Source organism: Ochlerotatus camptorhynchus, unplaced genomic scaffold (genome assembly GCF_037179485.1).
Source record: "Ochlerotatus camptorhynchus isolate MF236.1 unplaced genomic scaffold, CSIRO-AGI_Acam_v1.1 ptg000060l, whole genome shotgun sequence".
NCBI classification, from domain to species: domain Eukaryota; kingdom Metazoa; phylum Arthropoda; class Insecta; order Diptera; family Culicidae; genus Ochlerotatus; species Ochlerotatus camptorhynchus.
The window spans coordinates 562,394-584,925 of record NW_027040550.1 but is presented as its reverse complement, the minus strand read 5'-3'; the positions used below and the strand labels follow the sequence as shown (position 1 = coordinate 584,925).

Below are 22,532 nucleotides of genomic sequence, written 5' to 3'. Positions count from 1 at the left end.
TGCTCTCTCCAGCTACGAATGTTTCATTGATCCGAATGAAATTTTGTGCGAAGCGTCGCTGCAGCGTGAGCATTTTCGCTTTTACGAGGTTGATAGTCGTCAACATGTCTGGATTTTGGTAGTAGCCATCATGCTGAATGCATCGCTTGACTCCCAGCGGAAAAACGATTTAATTTTTGGCTTCGCGTATGAGATCCACCATGCCATCCAGCTGGGGAAATTCCTCCGTTGGTGCCACCGGACATGGAAATCATCGATGTTTTCGGCAGTCAAGAGATGAGGACGGAGGGACCAGAATCCACGTCCTTGTTCACGACCGAGGTGCGGAAGGCAAATTCGCGCTGTAAGAGCTTTGTGGTCTGTGAACGAACATACGTGTGTGGCAGCACTTCGCAGATGCTCGCACAAAGCCCATAGCTTACATACATGCATTGTGCGTAACGTATGTGGCTGCGGGGGTGGTGGGATATAGCTTCAGCCACAGGTCTTGAAGCTGCAGCTGCCGTACGGTCGCTTGGAGCGCCGGACTTGTGTTTGAACTCGTGGAGTCGCTCGGGCGAAGCACGCAATTAAAATCGCCAGCGAGGACAACGTGTTGCGTGTAGTGCCGAAGGTAATATGCGATCGTGCCGTTGAAGAATCTCTCTCTTTCCGCACGACCAGCTGTCCCCGATGGCGCATAGATATTACAGAGAGTCGTGTTTTGCACCCTCAAAGCGATGAGGCGGCCATCCAGGCTCTTCTCCACATGCGAGAACTGAATGTGGTCTTTCAGCGCGATTGCCGTTCCTCGCCTTGCCTGCATTGCAGACAATGTTGAAGCCAGGGAGAGAGAGCTGATCATTCTCCACCTTCTGGAGGAAAACGATATCTAGCCCTAGCGTTCGTACAAAGGTCCGAAGAGAGTCAATTTTCGTTCCGTTCGTGATATTGTTGATGTTGATGGAGGCGAGGTTGTAACTGGAGAACTCAGCCATTACGACAGTTGGTTACTCCCATCTCGCTTGTCGTCGCAGTCGTCCTCCACCCGAGGCTTCTTGCCTGGTGGTCGATTGCGGAGATGCCTTCTTGAGCTGGAGCTTGAGCCGACAGACGAATCTGTTTCGTTGCCATCGGACTTGCCACTAGCAGTTTTGCGATCCACTCCGCTGCTAGCAGGGGGCTGTTGACCTGTAGAGGGAGTCAACGACACGCTGTCCGATGGGGGAATCGAAGCCGAGGAAGAGACTAGCGTGGGAAAATTCTGTTCGTGCAGCTTGGTTCAAAGTTGTTTTGTTTTGATTCGCACTGGGAGCGATTTGGTTCGAGTGTGTGTTGGTTTGGTTCGGAGTATAGTCGGCTTGAGATGTTTTTTTGTGAAGGCATCTGCTTTGCGGCATCGGCGTACGACTTTTGTACGAGCAGTTCTTTATTCTGCACGCAAGTAGCCCCGATGTGGATGTATTCGCGGCAGTGTCAGCATGTTTGTAGCTGCCCGAAATACGATATATTCGTCACTTCATCGTCGATGGTGACCCACGACTCGATGTTACGATTCACTTTCATTTTCGCTATGCGGACACCGGTCGAAATACCAGGGAAACCGATGTCGGCTCCACATCGTTGATCTCGTACTGATATGACGTCACCATACCTTCCGAGAAAATCGGCGATTTTTTGGTCCGACACCTCGGACAAATCGAAGAGCCTCACCTCCACTGCTCCATCCTCCAGCGTGATCCTTAGCGGATATTTTTTTCCGTCGACGGTAATGTCGTGTTGGTTGTCATGTTCCTCGCAGATTCGTTGCGCCAACTCTAGGTCGACAACTTTCACTCGAAATCTATTCGAAAGGTATTTTCTCGACGGCCCATCGCGGAGTCGTTTGGACGCGCAGCGACACGGAAAAACGGCTCAGCGATGAGCAGAATACGAAAAAACACAGTTAACACTGGAAATTAGTTCGTGTTCGACTTCCACGAGCGATAGCAAAAACGCGTCTGTTCAGCTCGGAAGTTGAGCGCTCACTACAGATACACTAGCGCTGCGCTTGAGTGAAGGTGGAAGCAACGCATAGAAAAATGAGCAAATACACAAACCCTTCTTCTGAGAATGTAATCTTTACTATCAAATTCGTTCGAAGCATTTACCTTTGAGATGCATTCCATATCGTGGATTTTGCATAAGTTTGTAAACCGAACTGCAAGTTTTTGATTAACATTAAATCACATCAAAATTGTCTTGATTTCAAAACATCAAGTCAAATCTGCCTATTGAACATGTTATGGGACAAAACGGTAATACGTCTAAAATGAAGGGAAACAGAGCAAAGCTTATTTTTTTAACAATACATTGCTTTTCTTAAGCATGTTAGCAACCGCTGTTACTGATTATTCAATTATACTATTAATGATCTTTTGCATTTTTTCATTCTTCATAGGAGCGCCTTTTTATTGGTTCATGGGTGAAATAGCATTTTGTAGAGGCAACACACTTGCCCCTAGCCCCCCCATTCTGGACACTATTGTTTCCCATTGAACCCAGGATGGTCCTCACGGACTACCAAACATTGCGATACAATCAAAACATAACAAAACAAAACTTTCATACCAGCTACAAAAAGAAAAGGATCAGCCAAACAGTTGCACAACAAGTGGACGCAGCTAGCAACATTCGAATTTCGGTGATCGATTTGCGCAAGCATGCCGCATCGGTGAACTAAGATAGCACAATCCTAAACAGAAGCAATGCCATTCAATCTCATCAAAATCAAGCCCTCCAAGCGCATCCATTCCATCGTTTTTTTTTTTTTTTTTCGTTCGCCTGTTCAGGCAACAACAAACAAGCGCTGCACATATGCGTATTTAGCCTTTCCCCATATCAAACACGCGCATTTCCACTAACGATATTTAGCAGCGAAACGAATATCAACAACTGTCTAATAAAGTTTATGCATTGAATGCAAGGATGTCAACCTGAATCACTCCGTTGACTAGTTCCAACGTAATCGGAGTCGCGTCGAGATTCAATTCCTCTACCTAGTGCCGTGTGTTTTGGACAATCGATTCAGTTTTTGTTCGGATTTAGGGCGCGCGCGCGCGATTAGATATGCACACACACGCACACAGACATTGTCAAAACGAGATCACATTGCAGCGCAGCGGAAGGAAACGATTTAAGAAAGAAAAATGGAGCGGAAAAGAAAGGGAACGGTTTGTCGGTTTGTTTTTTTTTTTTTTCGAGTGTGGTGTGGAAATCAAAAGAAGATGGCAGGAAAAGACAGAGAAAGAAAAGGAAAGGAAAACAGTGAAATGCATTACACGTTAATTTTTTTTTTTATCGGTTAAGATTTCGATTAAAGGAAAATTTGAAAATCGTTAGCCTAATTCTACACTTCTATCTAGAGACGGTTTCTAGTCTAGAGAGCGAATGAAGTCAATATACATCGGTTTCCAGTTAACATATTTACACGTTTAAAAGAACAACGATTGGAATCGGAAAAGAAGGAATACGCTTACCTTGATTGGAACGCAGGGATACTCCGGGAAGGCGGAGGCGACCGCTCGGGCTCCCGCTTCGTTGGTCCACTTGCTAAGGCCTACGAAAAACTCCCGCCCCGTGAACAGGACATCTCCACCGTCGAGGCGTGCCTTCTGGTCGGCGATCTCCGCCAGCGGAAGGTCCAGTTCTTTCTTGAGTACCGAGCGCACTGCATCGACCTTAAATTGTTAATAGTTACAACCAGACTACAATCTATACCACACACCTAGCATACCTCCTTCAGTCGATTGGGATCCCCCGGTCGGCAGATCAATGCAATTCCATTGCACACCACGGCGCAATCTTCGATAAAGGGACACTCCGGTAGGTTCTCATCTGGCGGAAGTTCCAAAACGTCCAGTCCCAAATCGCGTAGCAGTCTACAGTGTAAAAATAACACAACATCATTGATTCAATTCACCACGGCGAAGCACGTTCCAATCGTTAAAACAGCGATTGCGATCTAAATTACCCGTCCTATCATATTTTGCGCTTACCTCACATAGGCCTCATGTTGCAGCTTGGCCTCTTCCAAATCGATCTCGCCCCGGGTGCGCAACGAGAGGGGAATTCTGTAATTGAAGAAGCCGAACACCATCCAATTTAGTACTTAACGGGATGTTCGCAAGCCATATTTACTCGAAGTCATAAACAACGCTTCGCTTCGACTGAATTGGGCGTTGACTGCAACTAAACTAACACCCTGTCTATGAATCGTACATTGGACCAAGGGCATGGAGCATCGATTTTTCAATTCCACACCCCAAATCGAGCAAGGCCATACTGGCATAATAGAGATGCTTGATGACCACACCGTTATGCAGTGGAGTGACATCATTTCGATTGAGAGATCAGCCAAATCCACCGCATAGCGATTTGCATATTCTAATATTGATCTTATTCTGCAGACCTCACCTGCAGGTGATCGCGTGTGTGTAGCGGAAAGGCGACGACATGCTTAGACAGCCAGGATTACCGGACGAAGATCTTCTTATAACAAAAATTGTTTGCACAATCAATTAACACTGAACTTATTTGATGAATATTGGAATGCACACCCTTCACACTCGCGGAAATCACTCCGAACCTCACTCCGTTTTAGCACAATTAGACGATTTCCCCCTAGACTAGGAAAAGCAAAACACAGCTCCGCGTTGCACTGCTGCTGTCCGGATGTGCGGAGATTGGGATTTTTGATTTCGGTTCGGGGAAAGAAAATAAAATTTATGAATGAAAGACTCCGACTTGCCACCCAAGCCACAGCCAACGGTATAATGCGTGAGAATTGTCACAACAAACGCGAATCCGCACCGCGAGCGGTGTTATATTGCGGGTGCTTACTTTACCTGGCCTATTTGCTCCACCACAAGATGGAGCTTTCCGTACACGCTAAATTTGGGTAGAATCCATCAAGATCATTAAAAACTGAACCTATCCAAAAATGGGTAAGCGAGCCAACCAACAATCAATAGGAAACTTACGATTTTCAAATGGCTCATTACTGGGCTAGTCAAGGTCCCAAGTAGATCATTTCAGAAGAACTTGATAAAGTAAACTCTGTTAAAGGTCTAGGAGTGACGATGGATAGCAAGCTGAATTTCAATGAACATATTTCAAAAACCTCCGCCCGGTAGTAGCATAGAGGTAACTCTAAGACCAGAAGGTCCTGAAGAAACGAGCTCAACTTTTTGGCTCAGCTCTGGTACTATCTTCGGTCCCAAGCTAATCGATTCACCCCTCGAAACATAGGAAAATCAACAATCAATACGAAACTAACGATTTTAAATTGGCTCACCACTTTAGTAGCCTATTGGTCCCAAGCAAACGATTAACGTACCCTATTCTAGTCGAAATTCTAGTACTACGCAATGTTTGTTTTGATTCGCTATGAATGTTTGACAGATAAAATGAGGGGTTATTGGTTTTACTTATGTTTCGAGGGGTGATTCGACAAGCTTGGGACCGAAGATAGTACCAGAGGTGAGCCAAAAAGTTGAACACGTTTCTTCGGGACCTACTTGTCTTAGAGTTACCTCTATGGGAAAATCCACTAACCCCTCATTTTATCTGTCAAACTTTCATAGCGAATCAAAACAAACATTGCGTAGTACTAGAATTTCGACTAGAATGGGATACGTTAATCGTTTGCTTGGGACCAATAGGCTAGTCAAGTAGTGAGCCAATTTAAAATCGTTAGTTTCGTATTGATTGTTGGTAGTGAGCCAATTTAAGATCGTTAGTTTCCACCGGTTGGTACACTGAAACAAATCGTCATGTACCGTTTATTGGATCCATCTTATAACATAGCAATGTCAGCAGATTTGTTGATTCTATGTGGTGATTGATAGATTCCATTGGATTATCACTTAAATACTATGGCTGCGATATGGAATGATTTCTATCGTAATTTCACATACTTAGTCCTTGATAATACTTTGCTTCGAACGTGGTTATGGATAGGTAAGAAGTATATGAATATTGTCAGGGAACAGACATCTATAAACTAATGGAAAATCATATAAGTTTGCTCTATGAGAAAATTCAGTAAAATATACCTGTTTTCATGATGAATATTGCTCACTAAAAGATATACCTTATATGATAATCATGTATATTTTATTGGAGTTGCTTCTAACGATTTTTGACGTTTGTTGATATTTCGCGTGTAAACAGACATGTAGAAACTATTGGACTGTCATTTAACTTTTCAGTACAGGAAAACATGTATATTTCATTGGAATAGCTTCCTTTGATTTTTGAGATTTAAAGATTGTAAATAGATCTATCCCAATCATTTAATAGTCATATAGATTTGCCTTTTAAGAAAATACAACAGCAAACATTTGTTCTGGCATGGTTTTCTAGGATGAATATCGCTCCCAATAAAATACATCTTACATGATTGTTCTTTATAAATTATTGAAACAATTTTCAACGATGTTATCTTACACTCATTAAAATTAGATTAGTCGAACTAAATATTGCTAACACCAATGATACTGTATTGAATAATCTTTGTTTGTTATTGTTTCATAAGGTAAGGTGTGATTCTACTGCAATATTTACTTTGCTAAGATTCTAATTGTAAGCCTTCTATACGGCTAATTCAAATTCCAGCACTAGACTCGAACCTCATGAACTCATATAATGTAGTCGTTGTTTTTTTGCACACAGGAGCATTAAGAAAGATTTGAATACACGACACCACCGAAATATAGTCGCTATATTCATGGTCTGGCGTATAGAATTTCAATCTATCATAAAGCGGAACCAATTCAATATATTTTAGACCAACAATTGAAAAGGTACTATGAACTTTTATAAACAAAACGTTGATTATTCTTTCCCCGCCAACTGAACGCAAGTTACCGGCATCATCGGATAGGGGAAACTTTCCCCAACCCAAATATGGTGTCAGTTTGCGTAGGCGAGCCTTGAGTCACGAGAAAAGGGTTGCCGAAGATTTGTTCGCAATAGCTGATGTGTTCTTTTCTGTTGTTGGCCGTGATTTGCTCGATTGGTTCCGCTATTTGACAGCTCAATTGGTTCCCGAGATTCTATCCGCCAGACTATACACCGAAACGGAGCATAAATATGTCAGTGCTATTTTTCTTCACTTAGCAAAACGAGCATAACGTTACCCTACATTCCATGTCGGGAGAGCTGTTCTTACTTCATGCTAATTGAACGAGCTCAATCTTGAAGTCAGTCGTGGCCCAGTGGAATCGAGCGTAGACACCAAAAGCATCACACCTCAACAGTTCTTGATCGAATCTCAAATCAGCTACAATAAAAAAAAAGACACAACTGTGAAAGCTCCCACTGCCTGATGTTTATTTTTCGATTTATTTTTAAAATTCGATTAAATATATGTGTCAAAAGAAGAAGTAAATTTCATGTGATTTTCACATAAACTTTACTTCGATTGATTTATGACACATATATTATATTGTGGTGAAAAGTAAAGCTTATGCTTATGGGTTTCAAATACATTTCAGTTAATTATTATAATTTGACCGATTTTCATTTATCATATGACGATCATATAAAAGTTACCAAATTAACAGCATTTTTAATGTATCAGATATTTATATAGAATTTACCTGACACATTTTCAATCATATCATTTTCAATGGATTATCTTATAGCGCAAATTTATTAGACTTCCACATAACAGGAATATGACAAAATGGTTCAGTGTAGTACACACAAAGAACAAAAATTGTTCAAATAAAAATATTGTATTTTCAAATTGAAAGTTTCTTAAAACTCGCAGTTTCAACTATGAAAATATATAAATCGAAAGTTATGTTTTTGATTTGAAAGTGCTTCTTTCAATTTTGACGTGTAATTTTAAAATGTGCTTTTTTTAAATGAAAAGTTATTCAATTCTCAAAAATACCGACATTTTTCATGGCAGCACTGAACCTTCATTTACCGCCTTTTTGACATTTTTAATACCCTAATAAACGGGTACCATACTCTAACGATATCATAGATGGTACGACCATCCCACATAAAGTTGGGATGATATCCCGAATTGGTGGTTAGGCGTTTCTTATGGTTATTATTTATGCGGGTAGTGCGTTTCAGAATGAGAGATCCGGTGTCCCGTAGTTGCTCAATGTTGGGTCGTGGCGTTCGACTTCGACGTGTGTTATGCAACGTCGAGAGTTTTGAGCATACTGCAACTAGGTAGTGGTCCGAATCTATGTTCGCACTGCGGTACGTGCGGACGTTGATAATGTCGGAGAAGAATTTCCCGTCGATTAGAACGTGATCGATTTGGTTTTCTGTGTGTTGGTCAGGTGATCTACAGGTGGCTTTGTGGATATCATTGCGGGGGAAAAAGGTACTTCGAACTACCATACCCCGGGAGGCTGCAAAGTTCACGCATCGTTGGCCGTTGTCGTTCGATACGGCAGGCAGGCTGTTTGGCCCGATTGTCGGTCTATACATTGCCTCCCGTCCTACCTGAGCGTTCATGTCGCCGATGACGATTTTGACGTCCCGTTGCGAACAGCCGTCGTACACCTGCTCCAGCTGCGCATAGAACGCTTCTTTCTCGTCGTCGGGTCTCCCTTCGTGTGGACAGTGCACATTGATGAAACGACCCTTAATCCTCAACTTGCACATCCTCGCGTTGATCGGCTGCCAACCAATCACACAGCAAAAAAAAATGTAATATCGATCAACGTAATTCAAGCTGATGTATGAAATAATGATGTAATAGCAAAAAGCAGATACAATATTACATCAATGGATGTAATTTTGTTCGCAAAATCGATGTACATCGTACAATGTGATATTACACAACCGATGGATTGACCTGGTTGCATCAGTTTCGATGTAATATTCAACAACTTTTTTTGCTGTGCACGCGTTGGCGCATCTTACCCAGCACTACAAAGCCGGTTCCAAGTTCGTTGGTGGTGCCACAGCTCTGGTAGAAAGTAGCCGCTCGGTGCCTGCTTTTCCATACCTTTTGTCCCGTCCAACAAAGTTCCTGCAGTGCTACGACTTCGAAGTTGCGTGGTTGAAGTTCGTCATAGATTAACCTATCGCAACCCGGGAAGCCGAGCGATTTGCAGTTCCATGTTCCGAGTTTCCAATCGTAGTCCTTATTTCGTCGCGTAGGTCTGTGCCGATTGTTCCGATCCGTATTTCTTTCTTCGGTATTTGCAACTTTGTCTTTTTTCCAGGGCGGCTTGTTGGGCCTGCCCCACCCCCTGTCTCGCCGGGGGACCATCGTGCACAGCTCTGTTTAGAGTCCCACGCTGGCACTAGGACGGTGATCAGCCGCTCCTAACATGGAGAACAGACGCCGTTTTGAGCCGCACCTCCATGGTGAGCAGACGCTCAAGTTTGGTGAAGCATTTCCTCTATCACCGTACTATGGTTACCGCGCCAGTGTTCACGTCGCACCTCTTCACTTTGCTATTGCCGGACTGGCAACATTGCCCAGGCTACGTCAACCAGCTGTGTCCATGTTTCAGCTGGTAGTCTTTTGTTATCATATGACTGGAGGAGGCGTGAAGTAGGAACTTGTGAGGACCAGGGCTAGGTATTCCGCTCCCCCCAGGTTGTCAACTCACCATTTTGTAGCCCCAGAATGAGAGATCCGTTTGTTGAATTCCGCCGGAAAACTAGTGGAATCAATCCGGATCAAGTGCGAAAACGTGAGCATCGATTGGTAATGTTATTCTGATTATGCGACCTTTTCTTTATTGAGGACAATGACTAGGATAATGATAGAAAACGGAGAGAAATGGTGACGTTTCATGAAGATTTCGTTCTCTGGCGTGGGTGGAACCTACGTTTCATAAATACTTTTAAATGTTTCAAAACATAGCTTCTAGTAAATGATTCTCTTATTCCGGTCGCGGTGTTGACCTATATGATTATATTCAGGTGAGTGGTTAGGAATTTAAGGAAGTAAATTTTCCCCTATGAATGCAAAGTACATACATATCGTCTTTTTCTCCACTAGCAGCTCCTCTTCCACTCAATCAAGAAGCTATCGATTATTTCCATGGGTCTGAGCGAGAAGCAAAGCCGCATTTAACTGATCCTGAGCCTGATCCGAACATACGTGGGGCAAAGACAGTCCAATGAAGTTGTCGGCTACGACAAAAAGGCAAACCCCGACCTGGATTTAAGCAAGATGCAAGTGGGACTGTAAGTTAATGTTAATTTAATTGATGAAAATTAGGTGGCTTGTAACCTTTTCGTTTCCGGTTTTATATAGGCAAAATCCACAGTGGAGATTGAAGATGATGACTGATTCGCACCGTAAATTGATTGCCTAGGATTTTGCTTTCCCTGTTCGGAGAAGAGACCTACCGAATAATCTGTTCGCATCAGAACACGGAGCCATCATTACCATAAAATACTACCTCCGGACATTGATGGAAGACCCCGATTCAGGGGAGCAACGGTGAACGAGAAACTGAATGGTGAACCCTTCCCAAATGAGGTCGTCAAAGCAGGTACGAACGATTTCTGAGACTCAACTCGAAGTACCAGCGAATACAACGTACATTGCCGTTGAAATCCACCCGGCTGCCAGTACCGGGTCCACGTTCGAATCGATGGACCCCCGTCCAAAATTGATCGTTCGATCCCCAAGGTAAGAGCAACCGTAATGGTACGCTGCTAAACTCATTTTAGCAGCCCTCATCATATCGCAGCTACCGTATCGGGGGTTGCCATACGAGTAACTAAAATAGCAGTTGGCTTCTCGGTGAGAAGCACGTTGACAAATTTAGCAGCGCGATAGCAGCGCGATAGCAGCGCGATAGCAGCGCGGGAGAAAGGTTTCTTTTTTGTAGAAATGTCAAAATGCTCACTACCGGTACGGACTACGGCGAGTAAATTGATAACCGCGATAGCAGCGACCGGTGTGGAGAAGAGTGACTAAACTAAAATGAGAGCGCTGTGCGCTGTTAAAATAGTCGCGCAAACGACAACGACCGTTACAGTTGCTCTAAAGATCGAGAAGGAAGACAGCCACGATGTCAACATGATCGCTATAAGCCTCGAAAATGACTAATAATTATAATTTATTATATATTTTTTAAACAAAAGAAATATATGTGTGACCTTTCAATCTAATTATAAAAACTTTAAATGTAATATTTATTTTAATTTAAATAAAAAAAAATATTATGTTGAAAATGCCGAGGGGGACGACTCTATCTACGATGCATAAAAGATTGTGTTTTGCTGTGGCTAGCTGTGAGCACGCTGAGTATATAGAAAGAAGATTGATGACGATACTAAAGATTTCCTGCAAAAAGATGATGCGCGATGCAAGTAGATGCGACAAATGAAAGAAGATTTTTCGAAGATTGATTCGCTAGTGTGAGATTTGTTGAGCATCTAAACTTGAGATTTAGATGTGTCGCCCCCCTCGCTTTATTCATAGTTTGGTGGATAGAATCTCGGGAACCAATTGAGCTGTCAAATAGCGGAACCAATCAAGCAAATCACGACCAATAACAGAAAATAGCACATCAGCTATTGTGAACAAAACTTGAACCGTTTTCTCGTGACCCAAGGGTTGCCTACGCAAACTAACACCATTTTTAGGTTGTGGAAAGTTTCCCCTATCCGATGATGCTGATAATTTACCTTTGATTGGCGAGAACATAATAAGCATCGTTTTGTTTATAAAAGTTGATAGTACACACAAAGAACAAAAATTGTTGCTATAAAAATAATGCATGATCAAATTAAAAGTTTCCCAAATTTCGTAGTTTTAACTATGAACATTTTCAAAATAAAACATATTTTTTTGGTTTAAAAGTGTTTCTTTCACTTTCAGCTTGTAATTTTAAAAGTGTATTTTTTAGAATAAAAGTCGAAAAACTGTCAAAAACCTCTTCATTGCAAAGTTTTTGACAGTACTGGACCACCGTTTCCCGCCAAATTGGACATGTGAAAAAAAAAAACGAAACCAGCAGCTAACATGAGCAGCAGCAGTTTCTTCAAGTTTCCCACATTTTCATCCGCCGGCGCACTTGTTTCTCTTCTGACGCTATCGGGTGGAAGGATCGGAAGGATATTCCAGTTACGGGATTTGGCGGTAGGTTGATGAAATTTTCGAATACTTTCGATCTTGTTTCCGATTTTACTAATTTATGTGTTTTGAGCAGTCTTGCCGGAAAGAAAGGCTACTCCCACCATCACCATCACCAACTGTATCATTTGCGTAAAATGCTTCCCATGATTCCACAATGCAGTGCATTTTCAGTCATCATCAAAAATATCTAAATATAAATAAGCGAAAATATATTAAATAAAATATGTCTATTGTTATTTTTTTTCAAAGCATATAGCAGTCAAATTAAAAATAATTCATATTTGAGATGAAAACATACATCGTTGCGATAAAAATGCCCATCTTTTAAATTAAGTCATTTCGTGAGTCTATTTAAAAAACATGGGTTTTTATATTGACAGTTCTACAATTCGATTTGAAAGTTTATACTTTTAAAAGTAAAAAACGAGTTACTTTTGAATTGAAAGTTGGCTGACTTTTGTTTTGAATGCTAAAGACTTTCTACTAAAAAGAACCAACGCAAACTTTTAATTATACCAATGGTTTTTTCAATTTAATTAACGATAATTTTTTGTGTGTACCAACAATCAATTCGAAACTAACTATTTTAAATTGGCTCACTACTTGACTAGCCTATTGGTCCCAAGCAAACGATTAACGTACCCCATTCTAGTCAAAATTCTAGTACTACACAAGGTTTGTTTTGATTCGCTATGAAAATTTGACAAATAAAATGAGGGGTTAGTGGATTTTCCTATGTTTCGAGGGGTGATCGGTTAGCTTGGGACCGAAGATAGTACCAGAGCTGAGCCAAAAAGTTGAGCACGTTTCTTCGGGACCTTCTAGTCTTAGAGTTACCTCTATGATAGTACCTTTTCAAAAATGCAAAATATTGAATTGGTTCCGCTCCGGGACGGGACTTGACAATCGAGCTTCTTACTTTTCTTAATGTTTTTGAAGAATGCCATTCGGAAAGTTGTGCGTGGTGTTTGACGGAGTTGACCAATGATGCCAGGAATGCCAAATTATTTTTTCTATTTTAATTTGGATTTTATTCGGAGTTTCTACAGCAGTTTAGCAGCTTGTACATCATTTTTGCTCAAAACAATAAAAACAACCAAAAAAAAAACAACAATATCCATCGCTTAAAACACGCAGTGCACTCAATTTTCAACTTTCCTTTGGCAAATGTAAACAATTAACAACGCCAAACAACGTAAACATTGATTCTGGCATCACTTCCAGCCAGATTGATGCTGTCAAATACGTCAAATCGACCAATCACAAACTGGCTCGGATTTGACAGCAAATTGGCTTGAAATCCCTACCCGATTGTCAAGTACCACTTTTTTATAGATTGAAATTCTATGCGCCAGACTATAAATGTACACGGAACCGAAAAATTACCCAAATTAAGTTCTTTTCACTCATATCCCATGTTTCGTTCAATGAGCTAATTTTCAGTAAACCGATTAGTTTACATTTGACTATACGGCAAAAATAATAGCTTACATATGAGTATTTTCTATCCAAAATTAAGTTCAATTGGGTTCTTTAATTTTGAAAAAATTATCGGTTTTTACATTTCATTTGAAAGAGCTTCTTTTTCTGAGCACAGCGATATTTTATTCGAACCCACGCACTTCCATCTCGATATTTAAATCAAGATTTAGAGCAAAATAATAACTTCACTGTTTGACATTAAACTGACAAACTGACAGCTCGCTCCCATACAAAGTGACACTGAGGGGCGCTAATAAGGTGAATTTTGCAAATGTAATAGTACTTATTTAAAATAGTTCCAGCGTACCAAAATTGATGACATTTTGGGTTTGGGTTCCATTTTTAATGCAGATTACGAATATGCATTTACTTCACTGCCCTTAAAGAACCCAATTGACTCAAATTTGAGAATATTTCGTATACTCACTTGTAGCTTACAGAACGATAGTTATGAGAAAATCGAATCTCTCGTTCCGTTTTTGACAAAAACAAAAGTGAGAGTGGGATGCAATACTAAAAATTATCCAAAATTAAGTAAAAAGAACTTAAATTTAGGGTAGATTTTTTTCTCTGTGTAGCGACCATACACCGAAAATAGTTTTCATGTAGCTTCCATTGGAAACACACCCGCATAAGCGCGAACCATAAATTGACCTTACCTAAAATGGTTAAAATTGTTTATAATCCCTGCTAAACTTCAACTGAAATGGTTATGGAACTTTACATGAACGTTTAATGATAAAGTTTTAACCTTAAGTATTATAGTTTTTTGGAAGTGGACCTTACAAATAATGGGTTGTTAAGAACCATTACCATTCAAAATTCTTGTTTTCTCCATACATTTTCGGAAAGAAAACTATACTAAAACCTTTTAACTTATGGTTTGAGAACATTAATGGTAATGGTTATGGTAACCAGTAAGGTCCATGAATGGTTTTGTAACATCGATCAACTTTATGTGGAATATATCGCGAATTGGTTGCCTGTAAATTACTGATTACCAATTCACGATATATTTCACGTAAAGTTGAGCGATAATACAAAACCATTAATGGACCTTACTGACTACCATAACCATAACCATTAATGTTCTCAAACCATAAATAAAAACGTTCTAATATAGTTCTCTTTCCGAAAATGTATGGAGAAAACAAGAATTTGGAATGGTAATGGTTCTTAACAACCCATTATTTGTAAGGTCCGCTTCCAAAAAATCATAATACATAAGGTTAAAATTTTATCACACAAACGTTTATGTAAAGTTCCATAACCATTTCAGTTGAAGTTTAGCAGGGATTATAAACAATTTATAACCATTATCGGTAAGGTCATGTGATGGTTCGCGTTTATGCGGGCATATGATTTTCATCCATAATCAAAATTAATGGAATTCATCTGAATTTCACATAACATTTATGCGATCACATTAATGTTATATGATTTTTCATATGAATTTCATGGACCTCATAATATTCATGTGATTTTGTGGTGGCATTTGCTGCTATGTGATCACAGGAAAGCTATGTGAAAATCACATTGATTTCATCCATTAGATATGTGATAAATTTTTTGAGTGTAGTTCACTCTCACTTGGCTTCTACTGTATTCTAGTACCACATCATTTATCGTCTACCTGTCAGAGTTGACCTATTCTTATGACCAGGTAGAAAGCGTTCATCCTGATTTGGCGTTTAATAAAATTCATTCTGCGTTTTTCTCTAACCGCGAGAAGACGCGTGTTAACTTTTTTTCAATCCTGAAAAATTCTCCAATTCCCGGCAATCCGTTTTAAAAGTGATTTAATCCATCGTTTTTTCTGTGCAGTTTATCAAGTGTGACGAGAACCAGTAGATAATGGCTGACCGTAAGTACTACTTCCCGCTGAAATCCCTTTTGCCAAAATTCGCATCTCGCGGCTTGCACCGCAGTCCTCCATCTTGAAAAATGCCACAAAAGGAAAATCCTATCGATTCATCCTCTTCTCGTGCGCAGAATATTCCGGCTACGGTGGTCCGCAAGATTTCGGCGGTTCGATGCAATTTTCGGTACCTCCCCCGCCGCTTTCGTCGGGCAATTTTAGCCAACCACCACCGATGGGCGGTGGTGGAGGCGGCGGCGGCGCCGGTGGCTACAGTGCTCCTCCTCCTTCGGCTGGCGGTTATGGCGGTCAGCCACCGAGCTCAGCAATCGGAAGCGGCGGCTACGGAGCGCAAAATGGTGAGAGCCCCTCTTTTCTAACCTCACTTTCGTTTTACTACTACTACTGCTGCTGTACGACCTTGACGCGTTTGTTATTGTTTGTGCGAATCGGAGAAGGATATTAATTTGATTGGTGATGCATTTTTTCCCGTCTCGTTGTGTTTCCTTGCAGAATACAAATCCGGTGGTCGCGATGGCGGCTACGGCGGTGGAAACCGTGACGGCGGCTATGGCGGTGGAAGCCGCGGCGGTGCTGGTGGCTACGGAAACGGTGGATCTCGAGGTGGTAACCAATCAGGTGGCTACAGGTGAGGAACCGATTCCTTGTCTGATTTTTTAAAGACGACCTTGTTCACGCAATCACATACAGACACACAACAGTTGCTCATCTCTGTTCCTCTTTAAAATGTCCCCCATCCTCTATCCCTGAAGTTCGTGGTATCAACGTGGAATGCATGTTAAATTGTGCGAAGTAAACTGGCAAACAATTACATATCACTCAATTTTAAACATTTATTAGGGACAGGTAATTGATTTTGCTTTAACTTCCTCCTCCTGTCAGTTTACTTCTGCTTACTTTACTGTCGGTTTTACCAGAAAATTGTCTTTTCCTGCTGAACGAACTACCTATCACTATCCCAAAATCATCAACGCCCTCCTAGCTTTCCTTCTTTTTTTCCAAACGGTAGAAACAACATATCAGTTGATTCTAGAGATGTTCGTTAAAAACTGTAACAATCTACATGTTAACATGTCAGAGTATTTTTAAACCAAATATTTGCAACTTCTCCTCCAAATGTATGTGTGTTTAATCGTCCATCTTCCGACCAAATGAACAAATCTACTGAAAAAAAAAAATCACAAAATGTGTAACGCAATGGTTTGGTTTCGTGTGTTATAGCAGTGGCGCCGGCAACAAGGGTGGTTATAATAACAAAGGTAAACACCGATCGACTGTTCGGTGATAAACTATCTATATTTTTATTTACTACATTTTTTCGCTGTACTTTCACTTAAACAAAAAGAATGAAGATAACTTTCGTCGAAATGAGGTCCTATTTTGCGTGTAAATGACAGTGTAGAGTTTGAGTTAAGAGTGTTGTAATGCTTAAATATCGCCGTATGGATCTTGATTACGAATACAGAGTCGAAGAAGAAAAAAAGGTTTCCCTGGTTGAGTGTACAAAATAGGTCCATGTCAAGAACGATTCGGCCGTCAGTAATAAGAGTTTTTAAGGTCACATGCGTTAAAGAAATCAAGCTTTTATTTTTTTTTTTGTAAAGTTAAGATAGAGGTTTTTGGTTTGATCGAATTGTATTTGGTAATGATGAAAGCTTGGTGTAACAACTTGAAAACAGTGTATTGCAAAGGATACTTCCAGAGCTCCGTCAATTGTCTAATTTTTGTAATCCAGAGTTGTAAATGTAAGAAGTAAGAAAGGCGTATAATGTTAAGATTGGGGTACAAACACAATGAGTTTGCATCTGGTTATTATTGTGCGTTGCATCGAGAATGTATCGTCGGTACAGGCAGACCACTCATCTGTAGATGAGACATTCGTGATCATCATGAGTACAAGTTGGATCGAATGATTAATGTGTGAAAATCGCAGATAAGGTGGAGGTGAAAATTTTATCGGATTTTCCGATAATCTTCAAATTGGCATCACTTAAAAGTTGCGGGAATTAACAGGTAGATGTTACTGGATTTTGTAGTAATGATAAAGTGAATTGGCGATAGACTATAGATATATATTTCGATTAATTTGAGTCATTAAATGATTGCATTCATTAAAAATTGAAATTCTCTCATATTCTGCAATTTTATTTTTTAATTTATAAATGAGCGTTGATCTATAAAAAATATAAAACTTACGCTTGAAAACATAAAGAGACCTGTGAATTCCATCTCTTTCAACAACGATGAATGCGCACTTTCTTCCATCGCCATTTTTGAATTATAAATACGGCGAGAAAATTTGCATGCCATGAAATCACGAAAAACTGAAGTGAATTTCACTTAACCTTTACGAGCAAGACATGTGGACTGTACCAGTGAATCCAGTGGAATTCATTACCATGTCATTGAAGTCATATTATAAAGAGGTTACCTGAATTTTCAGGTAAAAATTACCTTTCTCGTTGGTTTAATGTATAATGTCAAAAAATGATCTAGGAAAATTTTTAAGCTCTCAACGTTTCCGGGGAACTTTGAGATTTGGGCGTAATTGCTTTTGTAAACAAACAAGTCAAACGCCGATTTCTCACGAATCTAACGAACGACAAATCATTCCTCTACCTGTTAGTGTGGTTAATTTTCGAGATTGAGCTTTGATTCGCGAGAAACCGGCGATTGCCGTGTTTGTTTACAAAATCAATTACACCCAAATCTCAAAGTTCTCCGGATTTGTTCAAAGGCCAGAAATTTTAATAATCTTTCGTATCCATCCAAACATCGAGAAAAAAAAAATCATGTCACAGATCTTTGAGTTCCTTTTACAGTCCATTAAATTGTAATGTATTTTTTTCCATACTAATATTCCGGTAAACAAAAACAAAAAATCTAAGTGCAGGTCTTAGATTTTTTTTAAACTCTAAAGTGTATTCCTAAATCTCTAAATTTTCGCGATCGAGATTTTAAGTCCAAGACGCATTCAATTTTGTTTTATGTCCGTGATCATTTCATCTGGGAAAATTTCCTCACGCCATTGGCGTCTTGCAGTGAAACTTTTCCAAGCTTTCGCCACCTACATTTCGAAGTGAGAACTACTGGAAGGAGGATATTTTCCAAGTAAAACAGACGCTTTTTGGGGCAAATCGGTCCATAAAGAAAAACTAATAATTTCCCGTGGAAACTTTTGCTTGAATCGTGTAAGAAAACGTGTTTGCAAACTGTAATTATTTCGGTATGGATCGGAGATGTTTTCATGGAAAATTATGCATAACAAGTTTGCACCCACAGGAAGAGGTTACTTCCTGCTGCATTTTACGGAAAATGGTAAATATGTACGATTTCCACTAAGATGAAAGTGGAAATTAAGTGAACTTACTTAGGAAAGATTGTATCATGCTGGTGATAATGGAGAAATGGTTGTATAGGACGCCAATATTCAATAAATGTTCATTTTGGCCTTTTTAGGCAAACATATTGATACTCACAATTTTCGACGGAAAACGCAACGGAACTTGATTTACTCAACACACACCAAGCTACAAAATGGTGCTAGATGGTTTTCTAAGTGATAAGAAGATGACCAATCATCTTTATTTTGAGTAATTGAGCAATTTACTTCTGTTTACATTACATTTACGATGCAGCGTTGATGGAGCTGTGAAATGAAATGAATATATCTTATGAAAGTTTATCTGGAAAAGTCAAAGATACACGTCAGTCTGATCGTGAAAACGTTTTCTTCTTCACATCGAATGTTATATTGGGAGGATTTTACGCAGGCTTGATGAAAAGTAGGATTTAAAGCTAATTTTCACGAATTTTATATGCAGTCTGTCAACATTATTATCATCATGCAGCGGTGACACATACATTGAGCTTTTACGGCAATCTTCCAATAATAATGAGATTTTTTCTTAAACTGCGATCTAGAAAAGTTGTCCCAGAGTTAAGGCCCACGCACATTAGATCCGGATCGGACGCGTTGCGGCAAAGTGACAGCTAAATCTATTGTCTAACTGTCAAATTTACGTCAACGCAAAGCACGGATCTAATGTGCGTGGCCCTTTATGATTCTTTTTCTATTTTTTTTTTTTTTTTTTTAATAATTCGTTTATTTTTCCAGGCTCATTTGCTGTAGCTTTGCGGAGCCGATATTCATTGTTTAGATAACAAAATTACTTAAAACTAACGTTAGTAAAGCGGGGGCCGATTACTCGCGGCTATCTCGAGGTTAGGGGTAACAAATTGTAACAAATGGATGGCAGGGTAGGGATTGTGAACACAAGGTTTGGAGAGCAATGTGCTCTTGATCTCGAACTAGGCGACACTCTGATGAAAAAGACAAACATGGGGGTACACCGATGGGTAGCTAACAACTTGGGAGAACACAAGATGACACTAACTTCTAAATCCTCAAATCTATCCGTTTTAAAAACACATAAATTAAATTCAAATAGTCAAGGTCTCGGCTCGCCAAGACATCTCTAACGGGTATCGCGGGTTGTTTTCCTCGGGCCCTGAGGGATGTGGATAACTCAGATCTGGCAACACGGTGTAAGGTACACGACCAAACAACATGCTCGATATCGTGATAACCACTGCCACACGCACATAAATTGCTGCCTGAGAGCCCAATTCGATAGAAGTGCGAGTCTAACGAGCAGTGATTGGACATAAGCCTTGAAATAACGCGTATAAAGTCGCGGCTCATGTCCAACCCTTTGAACCATGGTTTGTTCGACACCTGTGGGAGAATAGAATGTAACCATCTTCCCAATTCACCATCATTCCATTTTTGTTGCCAACTGATGAGGACTTGCTGGCGAGCAATGGAGAAAAATTCGTTGAAGGCGATTTGTCGCTCAAAAATATCGCCTTCCATAGCGCCCACCTTAGCCAATGAGTCCGCTTTCTCATTACCCGGAATTGAGCAATGAGATGGGACCCAAGCTAAGGTGATAGTATAGGAGCAGTTAGATAAAGCACTCAGTTTAGATCGTATTTCAGGCAGGAAATACGAGGAGTGCTTCATCGGCCTCATTGAACGAATAGCCTCCAATGAGCTAAGACTATCCGTAAAAATGAAATAATGGTCAGAAGGTAGTGAGGCAATTCGCTCTACTGCGTAAAATATAGCTGCGAGTTCCGCAACGTATACGGAGCATGGTTTCTGCAGTTTATAGGAGGCGCTATGAAATTGATTAAATACACCAAATCCAGTGGAAGCATTTATGGTTGACCCATCTGTGAAAAATCTTTTATCGTTACTTACATGGTGGTACTTGATTGCAAAAATTGAGGGAACAACCATCGACCGATGGTGATCTGGTATTCCATGGATTTCTTGCATCATGGTCAGATCAAAATTTACAGAGGAACTATAGAAGGTTTGGAAGCAATCACGATTGGAGATTAATGAAGAAGGACCAACCTCCAGCGTCATGTACTCATAGTACAAACTCATGAATCTTGTTTGAGGATTTTGGTCGAGCAGCTTCTCAAACTGTTCTATTACCAAAGGATTCAATACTTCACAACGGATGAGGAACCGGAAAGACAGCTCAGCGAAACGATCTGTCAGTGGGAGAACACCCGCGAGTACTTCGAGGCTCATCGTATGCGTCGAGTGCATACAGCCAAGCGCGATTCGGAGGCAACGGTATTGAACTCGTTGCAGCTTCAAGATATGTGTTTTCGCCGCGGATTGAAAGCAGAAGCTACCGTACTCTAGAACCGACAAGATGGTTGTTCGATACAACCTGATAAGATCTTCCGGGTGTGCTCCCCACCAAGTTCCGGTAATTGTACGAAGAAAATTGATTCTTTGTTGGCATTTTTGTTTTAGATACGCAATATGTTTTCCCCATGTGCATTTGGAATCGAACCAGACACCTAAATACTTGAAAGATATACTTTGAGTGATTGTTCTACCCTTTAGTTGAAGCTGTAACTGTGCAGGATGATGCTTCCTAGAAAAAACAACCAACTCAGTTTTCTCCGGAGAGAATTCGATACCCAGCTTCATAGCCCAAGTAGACAAATTGTCTAAGGTATCTTGCAATGGTCCTTGCAGGTCCGGTGCACTTGGCCCTATAACGGACACAACGCCGTCATCTGCAAGCTGCCTTAGCGAGCAATTTTCATCAAGACAACCATCAATGTCTTTAACGTAAAAATTATAAAGAAGGGGGCTTAAACATGAGCCCTGGGGGAGACCCATGTAACTAATTCGTGAAGTTGTCGAGTTTCCATGAGAAAAGCTCATATATTTCTCAGACAACAAGTTGCTCAAATAGTTGTTCATAATTGGTGAAAGCCCACTATCGTGGAGTTTATCCGAAAGGACATCGATACAAACAGAATCAAAAGCCCCCTTAATATCCAAGAAAACTGAACCCATTTGCTGTTTTTGCGCATAGGCCAGTTGAATTTCAGTTGAAAGCAACGCAAGACAGTCGCTCGTTCCTTTGCCTCTCCGAAATCCAAATTGCGTATCTGAAAGTAAACCATTCGACTCGACCCATTTGTCTAGACGAAAAAGAATCATTTTCTCCAACAATTTCCGTATACAGGACAGCATCGCGATGGGACGGTACGAGTTATAATCCGACGCGGGTTTACCGGGTTTTCGAATGGCGATAACTCTTACTTGCCTCCAATCATCCGGAACAATGTTGTGCTCCAGAAATTGATTGAATAAGTTCAACAAGCGTCTCTTCGCGACGTCTGGGAGATTTTTGAGCAAGTTGAACTTGATTCTATCCATTCCTGGAGCTGAGTTGTTACATGAGAGGAGAGCAAGTGAGAATTCCACCATCGAAAACGGAGAATCTATTTCGTTACTACCCGACGGACTATCACGAACGTTGGTTTGAACCGACACCGAATCCGGGCAAACTTTCTGCGCGAAGCTGAATATCCAACTGTCTGAGTACTCCTTGTCTTCGTTGACCGGTGATGACGCGTTGCGCATTCTCCTGCCGACATTCCAGAGTGTTCTCATCGAAGTCTCTCTCGACAAACCATCGACGAACCGACGCCAGTAACCGCGTTTTTTGGCTTTAATCAAGCTCT

The 22,532-nt window shown here is 40.6% G+C and overlaps 2 protein-coding genes across 5 annotated transcripts in view; one reads left to right on the top strand and one right to left on the bottom strand.

Moving 5' to 3' along the window:
* LOC135717517 (N(G),N(G)-dimethylarginine dimethylaminohydrolase 1) overlaps positions 1 to 4,567 on the bottom strand; it is a 39,931-nt gene extending 35,364 nt beyond the window's left edge. Inside the window, exons 1-4 of the mRNA XM_065239650.1 lie at positions 4,435 to 4,567; positions 4,017 to 4,091; positions 3,755 to 3,899; positions 3,498 to 3,698 (exon numbers count right to left, since the gene is read on the bottom strand). Of these exons, the coding sequence (XP_065095722.1) occupies positions 3,498 to 3,698; positions 3,755 to 3,899; positions 4,017 to 4,091; positions 4,435 to 4,475 (462 nt within the window). The 5' untranslated portion in view covers positions 4,476 to 4,567. The remainder of the gene's footprint in view (positions 1 to 3,497; positions 3,699 to 3,754; positions 3,900 to 4,016; positions 4,092 to 4,434) is intronic.
* A 10,737-nt stretch (positions 4,568 to 15,304) lies between these two features.
* Positions 15,305 to 22,532, top strand: part of caz (cabeza) — a 35,264-nt gene continuing 28,036 nt past the window's right edge. Inside the window, exons 1-4 of one of the 4 annotated variants that reach the window (XM_065239646.1) lie at positions 15,305 to 15,449; positions 15,578 to 15,802; positions 15,957 to 16,092; positions 16,689 to 16,723. In XM_065239646.1, coding sequence (XP_065095718.1) covers positions 15,440 to 15,449; positions 15,578 to 15,802; positions 15,957 to 16,092; positions 16,689 to 16,723 — 406 coding nt within the window. In that variant the 5' untranslated portion in view covers positions 15,305 to 15,439. Of the gene's footprint in view, positions 15,450 to 15,577; positions 15,803 to 15,956; positions 16,093 to 16,685; positions 16,724 to 22,532 lie in introns of those variants that run through there. The other 3 variants (XM_065239645.1, XM_065239649.1, XM_065239647.1) reach the window with 3 other exon arrangements.